Raw genomic sequence first — 19,854 nt, forward strand, 5'->3', positions numbered from 1 at the left:
AGAGTATAAGCACAGAGTTGTTACAAAGGGAAAAAGAAAATTAAACCTAAACAAAATGTAAAGAAATGTTCGGTTTTCTCATAACCGGGATTATGTTTCAATTTACAGTGTTAGATGAAGTCTTTTGGTTATGACTTATTGATCACAAAGCAAAGTTCAACTCACTTCATAAAAATCTGTGCTATTTAGTTTTAAAAATTAATTAGTCTTCAGTCGTGGTTAAACTATTATGGCTATTATTTACTTCCTTTTTCTGCAGAGGTACATACAGTATCTACATACAATATAGAATATTTAGTGTATTCACATATGCTCAGTGAAAAGCAGCACAAGAAAGAAGAAGACACAGAAATTGATGTACTAAGTTGACCTGATGCAACAGAGAAATTAAATGTGTTACCTGGAGTCCTCACAGTCTGATGATTCAATGAAAAAAGCTTTCAAACCCCCAAAAACAAAACACTTTGTGTGCTCTTTAAGTAGCTACATCTCTTTCTTCACCCTCCAGCAGTTAAACCAATCATCTTCTCACTACCATCGTCAGCACTGTCCTGTGACATCACATTGGTTTACTCACTTCTCTTCTTGTGAATCAGATTTTGGAAGTCATCCACGTAGCTGCCAAGAAGTAAGACAAACATTACACACTGTCATACTGTCACACACGTACACTGTCTACATTGATAACATTTATACTTGATAAAATCATAATATTAAAGACTAATGACTGAGGTGTTTGTGTTGTGTTGGCAGTGCTATTTAACATTTCATCTCAGTTGAAAATATTTAACTTTTTACTCCACTTCATTTGTCTCTTTATTATTGAACATACAATACATGTGATTAATGTAGAAAGTAAGATGCATTGTTATAGAATAAAGGATCCATTCACCCAAAAATGACAATTCAGTCATTATCCATGCTGGATGAAAGTTGTTTGACGTTTCGTATTCCACAAAACATTTCTGGAGCTTCACAACAAAACAGCGTTGCTGACTTCTCCTAAACAACTGAAGTTGATAGGGACTTGCATAAAATGGCTCCATACAGCTCATCCGGTTCAATCCAAGTCTCCAGAGGACCAAAATCAAATACATTTGGGGAGAATATTTCAAGAGCCATTTTATTTTGTTTCGCTTCATTTATTTTTTTTATGTTTTAAAACCTCAAACCAGATATCTTTGGCTTTCATAGCTTTGTTTAGCTAGCTTCTTGAAGTAGATGCACACTTCCTTCTGCGCGGTGATACGGTTGGCGGGTTATCTTGAGTAACTGAGTCATGATTTCTGGAAAGGGACATTGCTGTGGAGTTTTTTTGCTATCTGGTTCCATACTATTTGAGAGAAGGCAGACAACTCCACAGCTGATATCTCCAAAACTCAGCAACTCACACCAAAACAATGTAGAAGGACAAATAGCACCACAGGTAAAACATGTATTTGTGAGTTTGGGGTGAACTGTCCCTTTAACCACCATGTGATTAAAAACAATAGAAAACAGTGCCAGTCTTTCTCTGGTGCAGGTGTGCAGTGGTTGGTACAAATTGTGTCCATCCTCGACACTAAAACTGCATTGCACCACCGTTCATCCAATGAATTATCATAATTCTGACCTTGTTCCATGGAAAGTTACCAAATAGACAGGAAATGAATAAAAAAATCCCACAGTAACCGTTGATGCTGAAAATGCTTAGTATTAGATTTTCACTTGATGCAATGCACACAAACTTGTCTGTTGCCAGATTCACTTGAATTTCCACATTCAAATGCACTACTTCCCTGTTTTCTCTCTCTAATAACCCACAAACGCATCCTTCTCTCTCCAATTCTGTCTGTATCTGTATGAATATTAAGGTGTTCTGGCATTGAATATGTGTTTATGTATTCCTCTTATTATGAGCCATAATAGGATAGGATGGTGTGAATGTAAGCTTTGTAATAAGGAAGCGATAACACACTCTGAGGTGTTGTGATAAACAAAAATGACAATGTCAAGCAAATAATTATTAGACTATTATTATTACCTCTGCCAAGAAGGTTATGTTTTTACACATGTCCAGTTTTTTGGTTGTTGTTTGGTTTGTCAGCAAGGTTACATACAAACTACTTCTAGTTTACTTCATCAGAACAACAGCCCACAGCTTTCTGGCGTCAGAATTTGAGGGCTGTGTCCGACCATTTCAGTAACTTTCTGAAGAAAAAAGTTCATTTCATGCTGTGGAGGTGTGAGAAAAGAACAAAGCAGTTTAATGTACAGTATATTGTGCGTGGTCGTTGGCCAGAGCTATGTTTGAGGTGTCTCTAACATGATTTTAACAAGCAGAGCACAGTTTGCAGTTGAATAAGGTTTGCAAGACTAAAACCTGGAACTATGGAAGCCCTAAACGGTCATGGGTAAAAGTTAAATTTGTTTTCTCGAGATTGAAAGTTATTTATGTCATTATCACAGAATTAAAGATAAATAAATCCATTATCACGAGAAAACAAAAGGTCGTTCCCTTTTATCACTTATATCTTAATGTTTATTTGATCAGCAGTTCCATGCCAGCATATGTGGCATCTTGACAAGTGTAGCAGCTGATTTAAGCTGAAAATGTCAGATCAAGGAGTACCCTTTATTAACGGCTACAGTTCATGAAAAGTTCATATGATTTGCTTTGATACTCTCAGGCCCACACCACAGAGCAGTGTGTGTATGTAAAGCTCCGCACTCAGGAATCTTATGAAGTAGTTCACTCATGTTAAATGATCTCGTTATATCAGGAAAACAGCTTGTGTTATTCTGTGATAATGACATTAATAACTTGTGAAAACACAAACATTTAACTCATGACCACAGGAAAACGGAGGAACTAATATAATTGACGCACGACTGTTTAGGGCTTCCATACATAACAAAAATGTACAGCAAGCTTGAGATAAAAAAGAGGCACATGAAAATAAGGAGGTAGTTATGAAAGGTCAAAAGTGGTGACAAAAGGAAAAGAGTAAGAAACAGCATTGTTTGTTATATCGTTGTTTCAGATACTATTAGTTTCATACTAATGTTTCAGACATAGTAAAAAAGTCTCACATACTGTTTTATCATACTAGATAGAAGAAGAGCAAGAGATACTAGAAGAGCATGTTGGTAAGGTATTTTGGATGCAGCCAGTAGCAGAGTTTTGGCTAATGCAAGAAAAAAATGCTAAAATAACGTCAATCAACACAGTGAAGAAAGCCTAGTGATCTCGATGTTGATGAAGTTGTCGATGCCCCACTTAAGGTTCACCAATAATCTGCCATCAATCATCTTCAGCACTATCTTGTAACATCACATTTTACTCCCATACACGTTTATTTTACTTCCCTTCTTGTGAATCAGATTTTGGAGGTCATCCATGTAGATACCAATGAGCAAGACAAATATCACACAAAACACTGCTTACAGCATAGTTATAAACTAAGGTACTTGTACTTCCATTGTCTAAGTAAAAGTGTTTGCAGTGCCACTTAATAGTGGGAAATATTGAACATTTTACTCCATTATTATAAACATTATTATAGATTAAAGGAGAAGTTCTCCCGAAAATGAAAATTCAGTCATTGGTCATGCAGATGGAAAGTCAAGTGAAGTCCACAAAACATTTCTGGAGCTTCACAACAAAACAGTGTTGCAGCATTTTCCTAAACAACTGAAGCAGATGGGACAACCTAAAAAAACTTAAAATGGCACCATATAGCTCATCCATCTCAATCAGAGTCTCCTGAAGCCCCAAAATCCCTAATATTTTTGAAAAGACATTGTGCACCCACTTCAGACGGTGTGTGTGTGAATGCTTTTAGCATAGCAGCTACAGTGAAGATTGTAGCTTTAAAAAGGATGTAAATAACATCTTTTCAAAAAAAGAAGTTGGGATCTCAGGGCTTTCAGAGACTTGGCAATGGTCCACTTAAGGTTTTGCCATTTCTAAAGGGGTTTAACTCTCCATTAAGGAGCACAGCACTGGCTGCAGGCGTGCTGGTCACACTGGACACTGGACACACTTCAGCTTTTATATTTCATGTTTGACCAGATGTTTTCACTCAGAGTAGACGTGTCGCCCTGCTCAGTCTTATATAAATACTGCAGTTACTGCTGCCCTGACTCATTGTGACTTGTTGCAGGGCTGATGTCTCGCTCTTTCTTTTCCTGTCTATACTATAAAGATGAAGTCCACCAAGTTTGGAACAGTTTGTTTATTGTGAATTGGTACTCTGCAGTACCAGTATAATTCAATCTTTACTCAGAAAATTACAGAGTGATAATAATCGAATACAAAACAGAGAGAAACATCTCACAACAACAGAAATACTCACACACACACCATCACAATATTATTATCATTGTAGGTTAAATGAAATACACATATTAGTACCTAAAAACATATTACTAAGCCTTGTAACATAGATATTTTGACATGTGACATAAAGAAAAGGAAAGATCTTCTAATGTGCGTTCTCGTGAATTTTTTTAACACTCAAATATAATTTTTATTTACATTTTTTTGTGACCTGGAAAAACAATAATGATAATGATATTCCAAATGTCCAGTCAAATCTGTAATTTGGCATTCAGTGACAACTTTAATTAATTATCTCATACAGAATCAACATTAATCTTCAGGAAGATAATGGGCCTAAACTGTATGTGATGGTTTCAGATACTGTACAGGGGGGATACATGAATCCATGTGACATGAATCTGTTGATCAGCTAAACATCTGCAATATCAAATGTCATTGTTATAAAAGTTTGAAGCTCATGATCATGGCCTGTGCACGAACATCAGCTAAACATCATTGTTATGAATTGTGAACTTGCTCAGACCTAATCCAGTCTGGAACCATAGACCTCCACCTCACACACACTCAGGTACTCAGTTCTTCCAGGGATGACTATGGTCACATAGCGGCCGTCCGTCCTGTTACACTGGAAGTTGTGGGTGAAACCTCCAGGGATGCTTGAGATCACAGCACACCTAGCAGAAGAAGAAATGACTCAATTAACTCATCAAATGGTCAGTTAAATCAATAGATACTCCAAATGTTTCACAAAATAATTTAATAGACATGAATCATCACCAAAACTCTTATTTCAAATGGATATAATTACATTTCTTTTTAAATTGAGCATAAATGTGTTGTTCCAAACAAACCCTCTGACACATAGACTTTAATCACAAACTTTAGAGGTCTTATTGATAACATGTTTATGTAGACAAACCATTTTTTGAAAATAATAGAGCCTGTGGAGAGGTGCAGAAGAAATATCTCTTCTCCTTATCAATATTATTATGATTGTGAATCAGTAATTAGAATATGTTTGTCAGGTCTTGATAGTTTTGAGGAAAAAAACAACAACATAAAAATGGTAGAGTTGCAGTATGTCCCAAGCATTAGCAAAGTTAGCTAACGCTTGCTAGTACTCAAACTGGCAACCACTTGATGGGAAGAGGATTTGAAAAAGAGTGGTGTGGTGATGTGAATGCAATGGTAGGAGGGAGATGAATGCCACATTTAGTGACTGAAAGTTATCAATGACACCTTTAAATCATAGTTGTATTATCATAAACAAGCTAACTGTAAACTACCTGGGATTGTTGATGCCATTGCTGTCAAGAGAATCTCCAATCCGGATCTCAGCTCCATTAAGTCTTTGGTGAGAGTCTTGGCGGTTGGTGACGCTAACAGAAAACACTTTGTGTGTTTTGCCCAGGTCCAGTCTCCACCAGGCGTTGAAGTTGTGGCCTGTGTGACTACAAGATCCCTGGTCCCAGACGCTGGCTCGATTCCCATCAATGGCGTTATTTGCAATGCCTGTGGAATGAAGTGAAGATTGCGAGGCTTTTCCTTGAAGTGCCAGGTTCTCTCCTGCACAAAGGACACAATTTCAAACATCAGCACTGACAGTTTTCATTGATGCAAGGGGTCCCCAATATGTGTTTGTCTTGAACATAAATCAGTCCCTCAAGGTAATTGTGATGTTGTGAATGCTTATGCCCACGAAGCTGACAAACGGTTCATGGTTGTGCAGAATTCTAAGGGATTTTCTTTGTGTGATCAAACTTCTGGGGTGACCACAGCTGTATGGAAAATGAGGCTGCAGCATCACCTAGAAAACCACATCTTGTGTGGCTTTGGCCTGATATTTAATTCTCACCAGTTGGGGCACGGTAGCCGTAGACTTCCACTTCGCAGAGCGTAAGGACCTTTCCTGAACCAGATATAGACACAATCACATAACGTCCCTCCACATGACTGGTTAAAGTGATTTTTAATGATCTGCCTGCTGAGATTCGAGGAATTACAGCAACCCTAGATGAGAGAGAGAGGAAACAGTGGATGGATTTGTTTAATACTGCAGTATTTGAAGGTATAAAGCAATGTAAAGAAATAATACCAACACTTGGCCACTCTGCCAACAAACTGCATATGTCATCAAATTGAAAACTTCAATCATTCAGTCACTTATAAAGGAAATAAGTGGTAAATTGCACATCTCTGTAGGATCATCTTTAAGCTAACAGATCATATGATGAGTTGCATCGGGATCTGGGTGGATCATGTCCATGTTATGACCAGGGCCTAGGGGAAACCCTGCTGCAACATGAAAATGAGCCTCCCCTCTGACCATCTCCCAAGCACCACCAGCAGCAAAGTATTTTGAACTGGGAAGAGCTATTAAGAACTATTGGCTTTGAGGCAGGAAGCAATCAGCTCCCTGAACAACCTACATTCACTCAATTACCCAAACACACCTGCAACCAATCACACACACACACACAGGTAACACAGAGGGGCATTAAAGCACAGAGGCAATTAAAGCACATACAAAAGAAATGTTTATACGACCTCTGGGGTCGTAACAACCTTATAACTTATAACTATAAGTTTACTATTAAGTCATAAGTCACATACTCTTACACTGGGTTTGTGACACCATGGTCTTGTAAAGAGTTGCCGATGTGAATCTCTGCTCCATTGATCTTTTCTGCACAGCAGTCTCCTCTGTTGGTGATGGTGATGGAGGTGACGATGTAGGCCCCCAGCAGGTCCACTCTCCACCAGGGGTTGGTCTGTTCAGCAGTGTGGCTGCATGATCCGTCGAAAAAGTTAGATTCACGGTTTCCATCGATGGCACTGTTGGCTGATCCAAATGGTTGCACATGACGGGACGACTGGGTCGCTTTTCCACGCAAGGCCACATTTTCTATGAAGAAAGTTAAATATACATCATATATAGTTAAACAGTTGAAACACATCTAAATGTATGAGGCAGAAAAGTTTGTAAATTATCCAACCTGCAACATCTGATTTTTTGGGCCACTTGGGGGCAGCACAAACAACATGTGGACACAACATCTTTCAAGTTGATATGACAAACTGTCCACTAACCATCCCTATTCCCCCTCCGGCCACTCCCCCTCATTGCTCCCCAACACACTCTCTCACACACAGAGCTCATCCTAGCATTTTCTTTGTGAAGACCAGGCAAAAGGTCCTCACAAGTAAAAAATGTCCTCACAAGAAAGGTGGGATGTCAAGGGTTGGTCCACACAAGTATAGCAATACAAACACACACACCAGCAGGAATCACACCCATACACACACTGCCATAAAGCTTCTCTATAATACATCATTGTGCCAACATCCCAGTATGTTCCCAGTATTTATTGTTTTTGCTGCCTCCATTGTCTGTAATCAGTGTTTATTTGTCTTTTCTCAACATGTTAATCTTGTCATGTCTTCAAGTACACCTAGTTATGTCTTGTCGTGCCTCACTTTTTTTGTCTTGTTCCAGGTTAATCCTGAGAATTAATAAAAATGTAGCAAAGACTACTGCACAATGAGGGCCATACAGCCAAAACAGGTTGATCACCTTGGCTGCATTGCAAAAATTACTTTTTTGAACTTGACCAATCATGTGGTGACCCTACAGATCATTTTTAAGTTTGAAGTTTAAGCTGAAGACCATGCAGAGAGCATGCTGGTCTTAGATAATTGTGGAAATAAATCCACTCAGTTCATTCAAGCAACATTAATCTTTATTATCGCTCCACCATTGTTTAAATTATGTCTCCGTTTTACCGCAAAATAATCATTTACTGTAATAACAAATCCCCTCCAGACATGTTTTAAGACATCTCCTTTGAATAACAATGTGCATTTTAATTTTTTTTCCCGTTGGGTGCACCACTACTTCATTAAGGTGATCACAGTGATACATTTTAACTTTACACATTATGTAAATGATCGTGAACAGGAATAAAGTTGGGAATGCATATTTTTCTTCATTTAAATCACATGTAAATTGTGATAATCAGTTGTTTAAAACATAAATTGCTAAATCTCAGGCACACCAGTTCGACCAATGAAAAAATGCTAAGTCGCACTTGCAGTTGCACCCCAGAGCCCTGCATTCACTCATTCTGCCTCACTGAAAACAATACTCATACTTGACTAAAAGCTCTTTTTCAGCATACATGCGCCAGAGTTTCTACATCACACTTGTGTAAGTTTAGGAAAGATCTCACAGATATAGCCACATCATACTTACGATAGGTGTTAACTGAGCACGTCCACAGAAGGAGTTGCAAAAGCATAACTGAAATGTGTTTCATTGTTCTGGTTCAAATGGAAAAGAAAGTCATTAACAGAGGTACACTGAATAAATTAGAAGCATTTGAAATGAAATAACAGTGTTAACTGTCAGTGTGCAACAAGCAGACAAGTACATACCCTGACTTGAAGGATAAGCTCAGACGATGAGGAGTTTATGTGATGATGAATATGATTTGATGTGAACCACACAGGGATATTTATGTGCACGTTATCATTGTATGTTTTGTCGTTTGTTGATGATTTACCACATTTGACCTCATCTTTTCCCTTATAAGGCTCATATCCAGCTACCAAATAGGTCAGGAATCAACAACTTTTGATGTTTTCTCTTCCAACATGTACTGGTTCATTGTACTGGTGACCCAGTGTTAATCTACATAAAGCTAATAAACTGGAACTGAACTGTGAACTTTGAAACTGCAGTCAAACAGTCAGTACTTCATTGCCAAAATAACAAGGCCACCTAATAAGGATTCACTGTTGTGTGAGTAACAACAGGGGACAAGACAACACGTGCAAAATATAAAGCAAAGTAAAAAATAACAGAAAGCCTGTTGATAAAGTATAAAGTGAATGAAGTAAGCTTCATACTTTTGCTGGTGCAGAATGCAAAAACAGTATTTTGGCACCAAGAGGTTAAAAGACTTCATACAAAGAGGAATTCTGTATTTTGTAGTTTCCAATATGTTGGATAGAATTTTCTGTCCCAACATCTGAGTGTAACTCTCAGAAACAAATTAAGTTATGCATACTTTTGTCCAGCTGCTTATTCACATATAATACAAAAGATATATTTGCTGTTGTTGTTGTTGTTGTTTTCAGGGATGATGCAGGTTTTTCATTAATCATTTTAGTGACCCCTCAAATAAAGTCAGCCTTTCACTCTTTTTAAAATGGGTCACAAAGTGTTTTTTTTCCCCATCCAATTGATATTAAATTAATTAATTAAAATATGTGCTACTTTGGCTCTAAAGCTGCAATCTGCTAAATTTAGATAATATATGTATTTTAATAAAATGTACAACATTTACACAATGTAGTAAAGTGGAAGTATAAAGCAGCATGCAATGGAAATGGTCAAGTAAAGTACAAGTACCTCAAAATTGTACTCAAGTACAGTAATTGAGTATATGTACTTAGTTACATTCCATCACTGATGGTAAGAGTCACATTAAGTTAAGCTTATCAAATAACCTCTTGGTTTTACCTGCCTAATTAGCAACAACAATTAAGAATAAGCATATTTCCCAAAATATCAAAGTCTTCATTGTTAGCAAGCAGTAATACACAAAGTGCTGTTTCTCAAATACTAGTATCAACAACAGCAGAGTAACTTTGGGAGATAACACTTTTTACAAATTGTTTCTATAGTTTTGAATTATTTCAGCAAAGGTGACATTATGTTGACCTGCACACAGTGATGACAGTACTTCCCTTCTTGTTCATCAGATTTTGGAGGTCATCCATGTAGATACCAATGAGCAAGACAAATATCACACAATACACTGTTTACATCATAGTAATAAAGTAACTAAGGTACTTGTACTTCCATTCTTGAAGTACAAGTGTTTGCAGTGCCACTTAATAGTCGGAAATATTTTACTTTTCGCTCCACTACATGTGTCTGTTCATGATTTTACATGCAGTACATGTGATCAACTTATTAAGTATAAAACATTATTATAGATTAAAGGAGAGGTTCTTCTAAAAATGAGCCCCAAATATTTTTGAAAAAACGTTGTGCACCCACTTCAGGTGTGTGTGAATGCTTTTAGCATAGCAGCTACAGTGAAGATTGTAGCATTAAAAAGGATGTAAATAACGGCTTTTCAAAATAGAAGTTGGGATCTCAGAGCTGTCAGAGACTTGGCAATGGTCCACTTAAGGTTTTGCCATTTCTAAAGGGGTTTAACGCTCCATTAAGGAGCCCAGCACTGGCTGCAGGCGTACTGGTCACACTGGACACTGGACACACTCCAGCTTTTATATTTCATGTCTGACCAGGTGTTTTCACTCAGACTAGACATGTTGCCTTGCTCAGTCTTATATAAATACTGCAGTTACTGCTGCCCTGACTCACTGTGACTTGTTGCAGGGCTGATGTCTCGCTCTTTCTTTTCCTGTCTATACTGTAAAGATGAAGTCCACCAAGTTTGGAACAGTTTGTTTATTGTGATAATAATAATATAATACAATATAATCGAATACAAAAGAGAGAGAAACATCTCACAACAACAGAAATACTCTCACACACACCATCACAACATTACTGTCATTGTAGGTTGAATGAAATACACGCATTAGTACCTAAAAACATATTACTAAGCCTTGTAACATAGATATTTTGACATGTGACATATTGAAAAGAAAAGATAATCTAACATGTGCCATTCTCTCCATATATAAACAATATCTTGTTTTCCATTGAAACAATAGTAAGAATGCTTCTCAAATGGCTGCTATTTGTGATCGATAACAAAACATAATAAAGTCTGAATGTCAAATTTCTAACAGTCCATTTTTACCACTCAAATATACTTTTTACTCACATGTTTTTTGCAACCTGGATAAACAATTATCTCATACAGAATCAACATTAATCAACATTAATATTCAGGGAGATAATAGACCTACATTTTGTGTAATGGTTGGAGATACTGTACAGGGGAGATACATGAATCCATGTGACATGAATCTGTTGATCAGCTAAACATCTGCAAAATCAAATGTCATTGATATAAAAATTTGAAGCTCATGAGCATGAGCCTGTACACGAACATCTGCTAAACATCATTGTTATGAATTGTGAACTTCCTCAGACCTAATCCAGTCTGGAACCATAGACCTCCACCTCACACACATGCAGGTACTCAGTTCTTCCAGGGATGACTATGGTCACATAGCGGCCGTCCATCCCGTTACACTGGAATTTTCGGGTGAAACCTCCAGGCATGCTTGAGATCAAAGCACACCTAGCAGAAGAAGAAACGACTCTATTAACTCATCAAATGGTCAGTTAAATCAATAGATACTCCAAATGTTTCACAAAATAATTTAATAGACATGAATCATTGCCAAAACTCTTATTTCAAACGGATCTAATTAAATTTCTTTTTAAATTGAGCATGAATGTGTTGTTCCAAACAAACACATAGACTTTAATCACAAACTTTAGAGGTCATATTGATAACATGTTTATGTAGACAAACCATTTTTTGAAAATAATAGAGCCTGTGGAGAGGTGCAGAATAAATATCTCTTCTCCTTATCAATATTATTATGATTGTGAATCAGTAATTAGAAAATGTTTGTAAGTTCCAAAATGAATAAACAGTCTTGATAGTTTTGAGGAAAAAAACAACAACATAAAAATGGTAGAGTTGAAATATGTCCCAAGCATTAGCAAAGTTAGCTAACGCTTGCTAGTGCTCAAACTGGCAACCACTTGATGGGAAGAGGATTTGAAAAAAAAGTGGTGTGGTAATGTGAATGCAATGGTAGGAGGGAGATGAATGCCACATTTAGTGACTGAAAGTTATCAATAACAACTTTAAATCATAGTTGTATTATCATGAACAAGCTAACTGTAAACTACCTGGGATTGTTGATGCCATTGCTGTCAAGAGAATCTCCAATCCGGATCTCAGCTCCATTAAGTCTTTCATGTGCTTCTATGATGTTGGTGACGCTAACAGAAAACACTTTGTGTGTTTTGCCCAGGTCCAGTCTCCACCAGGCGTTGAAGTTGGGGCCTGTGTGACTACAAGATCCCTGGTCCCAGGCGCTGGCTCGATTCCCATCAATGGCATTATTTGCAATGCCTGTAGAATGAAGTGAAGACTGCGAGGCTTTTCCTTGGAGAGCCAGGTTCTCTCCTGCACAAAGGACACAATTTCAAACATCAGCACTGACAGTTTTCACTGATGCAAAGGGTCCCCAATATGTGTTTGTCTTGAACATAAATCAGTCCCTCCAGGTAGTTGTGATGTTGTGAACGCTTATGCCCACGAAGCTGACAAACGGTTCATGGTTGTGCAGAATTCTAAGGGATTTTCTTCGTGTGATCAAACTTCTGGGGTGACCACAGCTGTATGGAAAATGAGGCTGCAGCATCACCTAGAAAACCACATCTTGTGTGGCTTTGGCCTGATATTTAATTCTCACCAGTTGGGGCACGGTAGCCGTAGACTTCCACTTCGCAGAGCGTAAGGACCTTTCCTGAACCAGGTATAGACACAATCACATAACGTCCCTCCACATGACTGGTTAAAGTGATTTTTAATGATCTGCCTGCTGGGATTCGAGGAATTGCAGCAACCCTAGAAGAGAGAGAGAGGAAACAGTGGATGGATTTGTTTAATACTGCAGTATTTGAAGGTATAAAGCAATGTAAAGAAATAATACCAACACTTGGCCACTCTGCCAACAAACTGCATATGTCATCAAATTGAAAACTTCAATCATTCAGTCACTTATAAAGGAAATAAGTGGTAAATTGCACATCTCTGTAGGATCATCTTTAAGCTAACAGATCATATGATGAGTTGCATCGGGATCTGGGTGGATCATGTCCATGTTATGACCAGGGCTTAGGGGAAACCCTGCTGCAACATGAAAATGAGCCTCCCCTCTGACCATCTCCCAAGCACCACCAGCAGCAAAGTATTTTGAACTGGGAAGAGCTGGCCTTTAAACTATTGGCTTTGAGGCAGGAACCAATCAGCTCCCTGAACAACCTACATTCACTCAATTACCCAAACACACCTGCAACCAATCACACACACACACTCAGGTAACACAGAGGGGCATTAAAGCACAGAGGCAATTAAAGCACATACAAAAGATATGTTTATACGACCTCTGGGGTCGTAACAACCTTATAACTTATAACTATAAGTTTGCTATTAAGTCATAAGTCACATACTCTTACACTGGGTTTGTGACACCATGGTCTTGTAAAGAGTTGCCTGCTCCATTGATCTTTTCTGCACAGCAGTCTCCTCTGTTGGTGATGGTGATGGAGGTGACGATGTAGGCCCCCAGCAGGTCCACTCTCCACCAGGGGTTGGTCTGTTCAGCAGTGTGGCTGCATGATCCGTCTGAGAAGGTAGATTCACGGTTTCCATCGATGGCACTGTTGGCTGATCCAAATGGTTGCACATGACGGGACGACTGGGTCGCTTTTCCACGCAAAGCCACATTTTCTATGAAGAAAGTTAAATATACATCATATATAGTTAAACAGTTGAAATACATCTAAATGTATGAGGCAGAAAAGTTTGTAAATTATCCAACCTGCAACATCTGATTTTTTGGGCCACTTGGGTGCAGCACAAACAACATGTGGACACAACATCTTTCAAGTTGATATGACAAACTGTTCACTAACCATCCCTATGCCCCCTCCGGCCACTCCCCCTCATTGCTCCCTAACACACTCTCTTACACACAGAGCTCATCCTAGCATTTTCTTTGTGAAGACCAGGCAAAAGGTCCTCACAAGTAAAAAATGTCCTCACAAGAAAGGTGTCATGTCAAGGGTTGGTCCACACAAGGATAGCAATACAAACACACACACACACAGGAATCACACCCATACACACACTGCCATAAAGCTTCTCTATAATACATCATCGTGCCAACATCCCAGTATGTTCCCAGTATTTATGGTTTTTGCTGCCTCCATTGTCTGTAATCAGTGTTTATTTGTCTTTTCTCAACCTGTTACTCTTGTCATGTCTTCAAGTACACCTAGTTATGTCTTGTCATGCCTCGCTTTTTTTGTCTTGTTCCACCTTAATCCTGAGAATTAATAAAAATGTAGCGAAGACTACTGCACAATGAGGGCCATACAGCCAAAACAGGTTAATCACCTTGACTGCATTGCAAAAATGACTTTTTTGAACTTGACCAATCAAGTTCCAGGCATGCTGGTCACACTGGACACTGGACACACTTTAGCTTTTATATTTCATGTCTAACCAGGTGTTTTCACTCAGACTAAACATGTTGCCCTGCTCAGTCTTATATTAATACTGCAGTTACTGCTGCCCTGACTCACTGTGACTTGTTGCAGGGCTGATGTCTCGCTCTTTCTTTTCCTGTCTATACTGTAAAGATGAAGTCCACCAAGTTAGGAACAGTTTGATTTATTGTGAATTGCTACTCTGCAGTACCAGTATAATTCAATCTTTACTCAGAAAATTACAGAGTGATAATAATCGAATACAAAACAGAGAGAAACATCTCACAACAACAGAAATACTCACACCATCACAATATTATTATCATTGTAGGTTAAATGAAATACACATATTAGTACCTAAAAACATATTACTAAGCCTTGTAACATAGATATTTTGACATGTGACATAAAGAAAAGGAAAGATCTTCTAAAGTGCGTTCTCGTGCATTTTTTTAACACTCAAATATAATTTTTATTCACATTTTTTTGTGACGTGGAAAAACAATAATGATAATGATATTCCAAATGTCCAGTCAAATCTGTAATTTGGCATTCAGTGACAACTTTAATTAATTATCTCATACAGAATCAACATTAATCTTCAGGAAGATAATGGGCCTAAACTGTATGTGATGGTTTCAGATACTGAACAAGGGGGATATATGAATGACATGACATGAATCTGTTGATCAGCTAAACATCTGCAATATCAAATGTCATTGTTATAAAAGTTTGAAGCTCACGATCATGGCCTGTGCACGAACATCAGCTAAACATCATTGTTATGAATTGTGAACTTGCTCAGACCTAATCCAGTCTGGAACCATAGACCTCCACCTCACACACACTCAGGTACTCAGTTCTTCCAGGGATGACTATGGTCACATAGCGGCCGTCCGTCCTGTTACACTGGAAGTTGTGGGTGAAACCTCCAGGGATGCTTGAGATCAAAGCACACCTAGCAGAAGAAGAAATGACTCTATTAACTCATCAAATGGTCAGTTAAATCAATAGATACTCCAAATGTTTCACAAAATAATTTAATAGACATGAATCATCACCAAAACTCTTATTTCAAATGGATATAATTACATTTCTTTTTAAATTGAGCATAAATGTGTTCTTCCAAACAAACCCTCTGACACATAGACTTTAATCACAAACTTTAGAGGTCATATTGATAACATGTTTATGTAGATAAACCATTTTTTGAAAATAATAGAGCCTGTGGAGAGGTGCAGAACAAATATCACTTCTCCTTATCAATATTATTATGATTGTGAATCAGTAATTAGAAAATGTTTGTCAGGTCTTGATAGTTTTGAGGAAAAAAACAACAACATAAAAATGGTAGAGTTGCAGTATATCCCAAGCATTAGCAAAGTTAGCTAACGCTTGCTAGTACTCAAACTGGCAATCACTTGATGGGAAGAGGATTTGAAAAAGAGTGGTGTGGTGATGTGAATGCAATGGTAGGAGGGAGATGAATGCCACATTTAGTGACTGGATGTTATCAATGACACCTTTAAATCATAGTTGTATTATCATAAACAAGCTAACTGTAAACTACCTGGGGTTGTTGATGCCATTGTTGTCAAGAGAATCTCCAATCCGGATCTCAGCTCCATTAAGTCTGTGGTGATGTTCTTGGCGGTTGGTGACGCTAACAGAAAACACTTTGTGTCTTTTGCCCAGGTCCAGTCTCCACCAGGCGTTGAAGTTGTGGCCTGTGTGAGTACAAGATCCCTGGTCCCAGGCGCTGGCTCGATTCCCATCAATGGCGTTATTTGCAATGCCTGTGGAATGAAGTGAAGATTGCGAGGCTTTTCCTTGGAGTGCCAGGTTCTCTCCTGCACAAAGGACACAATTTCAAACATCAGCACTGACAGTTTTCACTGATGCAAGGGGTCCCCAATATGTGTTTGTCTTGAACATAAATCAGTCCCTCCAGGTAATTGTGATGTTGTGAATGCTTATGCCCACGAAGCTGACAAACGATTCATGGTTGTGCAGAATTCTAAGGTGACCACAGCTGTATGGAAAATGAGGCTGCAGCATCACCTAGAAAACCACATCTTGTGTGGCTTTGGCCTGATATTTAATTCTCACCAGTTGGGGCACGGTAGCCGTAGACTTCCACTTCACAGAGCGTAAGGACCTTTCCTGAACCAGATATAGACACAATCACATAACGTCCCTCCACATGACTGGTTAAAGGGATTTTTAATGATGTGCCTGCTGAGATTCGAGGAATTACAGCAACCCTAGATGAGAGAGAGAGGAAACAGTGGATGGATTTGTTTAATACTGCAGTATTTGAAGGTATAAAGCAATGTAAAGAAATAATACCAACACTTGGCCACTCTGCCAACAAACTGCATATGTCATCAAATTGAAAACTTCAATCATTCAGTCACTTATAAAGGAAATCAGTGGTATATTGAACATCTCTGTAGGATCATCTTTAAGCTAACAGATCATATGATGAGTTGCATCGGGATCTGGGTGGATCATGTCCATGTTATGACCAGGGCCCAGGGGAAACCCTGCTGCAACAGGAAAATGAGCCTCCCCTCTGACCATCTCCCAAGCACCACCAGCAGCAAAGTATTTTGAACTGGGAAGAGCTATTAAGAACTATTGGCTTTGAGGCAGGAAGCAATCAGCTCCCTGAACAACCTACATTCACTCAATTACCCAAACACACCTGCAACCAATCACACACACACACACAGGTAACACAGAGGGGCATTAAAGCACAGAGGCAATTAAAGCACATACAAAAGAAATGTTTATACGACCTCTGGGGTCGTAACAACCTTATAACTTATAACTATAAGTTTACTATTAAGTCATAAGTCACATACTCTTACACTGGGTTTGTGACACCATGGTCTTGTAAAGAGTTGCCGATGTGAATCTCTGCTCCATTGATCTTTTCTGCACAGCAGTCTCCTCTGTTGGTGATGGTGATGGAGGTGACGATGTAGGCCCCCAGCAGGTCCACTCTCCACCAGGGGTTGGTCTGTTCAGCAGTGTGGCTGCATGATCCGTCGAAAAAGTTAGATTCACGGTTTCCATCGATGGCACTGTTGGCTGATCCAAATGGTTGCACATGACGGGACGACTGGGTCGCTTTTCCACGCAAGGCCACATTTTCTATGAAGAAAGTTAAATATACATCATATATAGTTAAACAGTTGAAATACATCTAAATGTATGAGGCAGAAAAGTTTGTAAATTATCCAACCTGCAACATCTGATTTTTTGGGCCACTTGGGGGCAGCACAAACAACATGTGGACACAACATCTTTCAAGTTGATATGACAAACTGTTCACTAACCATCCCTGTTCCCCCTCCGGCCACTCCCCCTCATTGCTCCCTAACACACTCTCTCACACACAGAGCTCATCCTAGCATTTTCTTTGTGAAGACCAGGCAAAAGGTCCTCACAAGTAAAAAATGTCCTCACAAGAAAGGTGGGATGTCAAGGGTTGGTCCACACAAGGATAGCAATACAAACACACACACACACAGGAATCACACCCATACACACACTGCCATAAAGCTTCTCTATAATACATCATCGTGCCAACATCCCAGTATGTTCCCAGTATTTATGGTTTTTGCTGCCTCCATTGTCTGTAATCAGTGTTTATTTGTCTTTTCTCAACCTGTTACTCTTGTCATGTCTTCAAGTACACCTAGTTATGTCTTGTCATGCCTCGCTTTTTTTGTCTTGTTCCACCTTAATCCTGAGAATTAATAAAAATGTAGCGAAGACTACTGCACAATGAGGGCCATACAGCCAAAACAGGTTAATCACCTTGACTGCATTGCAAAAATGACTTTTTTGAACTTGACCAATCGTTGTGACCCTACAGAGAATTTTTGAGTTTGAAGTTTAAGCTGAAGACCCTGCAGAGAGGATGCTGTTCTTAGATAATTGTGGAAATAAATCCACTCAGTTCATCCAAGCAACATTAATCTTTATTATCACTCCACCATTTTTTAAAATTATTTCTCCATTCGACTGCGCCAGAATTCTTTACTGTAATAACAAATACCCTCCAGACATGTTTTAAAACATCTACTTTGAATAACAATGTGCATTTTAATTTTTTTTACCGTTGGGTGCAACAGTACTTCATTAAGGTGATCACAATGATACATTATAACTTTACACATTATGTAAATGATCGTGAACAGGAATAAAGTTGGGAATGCATATTTTTCTTCATTTAAATCACATGTAAATTGTGATAATATCAGTTGTTTAAAACATAAATTGCTAAATCTCAGGCACACCAGTTCAACCAATGAAAAAATGCTAAGTCGCACTTGTCAGATTTTTGTGCGACCACAATAGTTGCACCCCAGAGCCCTGCATTCACTCATTCTGCCTCACTGAAAAATCCAGAACTTGTGTCAAAAACGTTTCATGCTCAATACTCATACTTGACTAAAAGCTCTTTATCAGCATACATGCTCCAGAGTTTCTACATCACACTTGTGTAAGTTTAGGAAAGATCTCACAGATATAGCCACATCATACTTACGATAGCTGTTAACCGAGCACGTCCACAGAAGGAGCTGCAAAAGCAGAACTGAAATGTGTTTCATTGTTCTGGTTCAGATGGAAAAGAAAGTCATTAACAGAGGTACACTGAATAAATTAGAAGCATTTGAAATGAAATAACAGTCTTAACTGTCAGTGTACAACAAGCAGAAAAGTACATACCCTGACTTGAAGGATGAGCTCAGACGATGAGGAGTTTATGTGATGATGAATATGATTTGATGTGAACCACACAGGGATATTTATGTGCACGTTATCATTGTATGTTTTGTCGTTTGTTGATGATTTACCACATTTGACCTCATCTTTTCCCTTATAAGGCTCATATCCAGCTACCAAATAGGTCAGGAATCAACAACTTTTGATGTTTTCTCTTCCAACATGTATTGGTTCATTGTACTGGTGACCCAGTGTTAATCTACATAAAGCTAATAAACTGGAACTGAACTGTGAACTTTGAAACTGCATTCAAACAGTCAGTACTTCATTGCCAAAATAACAAGGCCACCTAATAAGGATTCACTGTTGTGTGAGCAACAACAGGGGACAAGACAACACGTGCGAAATATAAAGCAAAGCAAAAAATAACAGAAAGCCTGTTGATAAAGTATAAAGTGAATGAAATAAGCTTCATACTTTTGCTGGTGCAGAATGCAGAAACAGTATT

At 38.5% G+C, this 19,854-nt stretch overlaps 3 protein-coding genes across 3 annotated transcripts; all 3 read right to left on the bottom strand.

Moving 5' to 3' along the window:
- Positions 1 to 4,579: 4,579 nt before the first annotated feature.
- Positions 4,580 to 8,776, bottom strand: LOC141012550 (uncharacterized). The gene is made up of 6 exons (XM_073486056.1): positions 8,759 to 8,776; positions 8,577 to 8,644; positions 6,944 to 7,229; positions 6,180 to 6,334; positions 5,611 to 5,890; positions 4,580 to 4,998 (listed from the first exon to the last, which is right to left on the bottom strand). Exons 2-6 carry the CDS (start codon positions 8,638 to 8,640, stop codon positions 4,848 to 4,850), a joined length of 936 nt encoding a protein of 311 aa, XP_073342157.1. The 5' UTR covers positions 8,641 to 8,644; positions 8,759 to 8,776; the 3' UTR covers positions 4,580 to 4,847.
- Positions 8,777 to 10,892: 2,116 nt separating this feature from the next.
- On the bottom strand, positions 10,893 to 13,997 carry LOC141011523 (uncharacterized). Its single transcript, XM_073484686.1, has 5 exons — positions 13,937 to 13,997; positions 13,572 to 13,845; positions 12,806 to 13,095; positions 12,237 to 12,516; positions 10,893 to 11,613 (listed from the first exon to the last, which is right to left on the bottom strand). The coding sequence occupies exons 1-5, from the start codon at positions 13,995 to 13,997 to the stop codon at positions 11,463 to 11,465; spliced, it is 1,056 nt and encodes a 351-aa protein (XP_073340787.1). The 3' UTR covers positions 10,893 to 11,462.
- Positions 13,998 to 14,774: 777 nt separating this feature from the next.
- On the bottom strand, positions 14,775 to 19,366 carry LOC141012547 (uncharacterized). The gene is made up of 6 exons (XM_073486054.1): positions 19,350 to 19,366; positions 19,168 to 19,235; positions 17,480 to 17,765; positions 16,716 to 16,870; positions 16,177 to 16,456; positions 14,775 to 15,564 (listed from the first exon to the last, which is right to left on the bottom strand). The coding sequence occupies exons 2-6, from the start codon at positions 19,229 to 19,231 to the stop codon at positions 15,414 to 15,416; spliced, it is 936 nt and encodes a 311-aa protein (XP_073342155.1). The 5' UTR covers positions 19,232 to 19,235; positions 19,350 to 19,366; the 3' UTR covers positions 14,775 to 15,413.
- Between the last annotated feature and the right edge of the window lie 488 nt (positions 19,367 to 19,854).

This window comes from Pagrus major, chromosome 17 (assembly GCF_040436345.1).
Source record: "Pagrus major chromosome 17, Pma_NU_1.0".
Taxonomy (NCBI): Eukaryota; Metazoa; Chordata; class Actinopteri; order Spariformes; family Sparidae; genus Pagrus; species Pagrus major.

Bases quoted from the DNA above. Each gene is read 5' to 3' on its own strand.
- LOC141012547 (XM_073486054.1), bottom strand. From the start codon at position 19,231: ATGAAACACATTTCAGTTCTGCTTTTGCAGCTCCTTCTGTGGACGTGC. The intron at 17,766-19,167 runs GTAAGTATGATG...CTTTCTTCATAG, and splicing joins GTGCTCGGTTAACAGCTATC to AAAATGTGGCCTTGCGTGGA. The intron at 16,457-16,715 runs GTGAGAATTAAA...TCCTTTGTGCAG, and splicing joins CGGCTACCGTGCCCCAACTG to GAGAGAACCTGGCACTCCAA.
- LOC141012550 (XM_073486056.1), bottom strand. From the start codon at position 8,640: ATGAAACACATTTCAGTTATGCTTTTGCAACTCCTTCTGTGGACGTGC. The intron at 7,230-8,576 runs GTAAGTATGATG...CTTTCTTCATAG, and splicing joins GTGCTCAGTTAACACCTATC to AAAATGTGGCCTTGCGTGGA. The intron at 6,335-6,943 runs GTAAGAGTATGT...TCTCTCATCTAG, and splicing joins CATGGTGTCACAAACCCAGT to GGTTGCTGTAATTCCTCGAA.
- LOC141011523 (XM_073484686.1), bottom strand. From the start codon at position 13,997: ATGTTGTGTCCACATGTTGTTTGTGCTGCACCCAAGTGGCCCAAAAAA. The intron at 13,846-13,936 runs GTTGGATAATTT...CTTTCTTCATAG, and splicing joins CAAAAAATCAGATGTTGCAG to AAAATGTGGCTTTGCGTGGA. The intron at 13,096-13,571 runs GTAAGAGTATGT...GAATGATTGAAG, and splicing joins CATGGTGTCACAAACCCAGT to TTTTCAATTTGATGACATAT.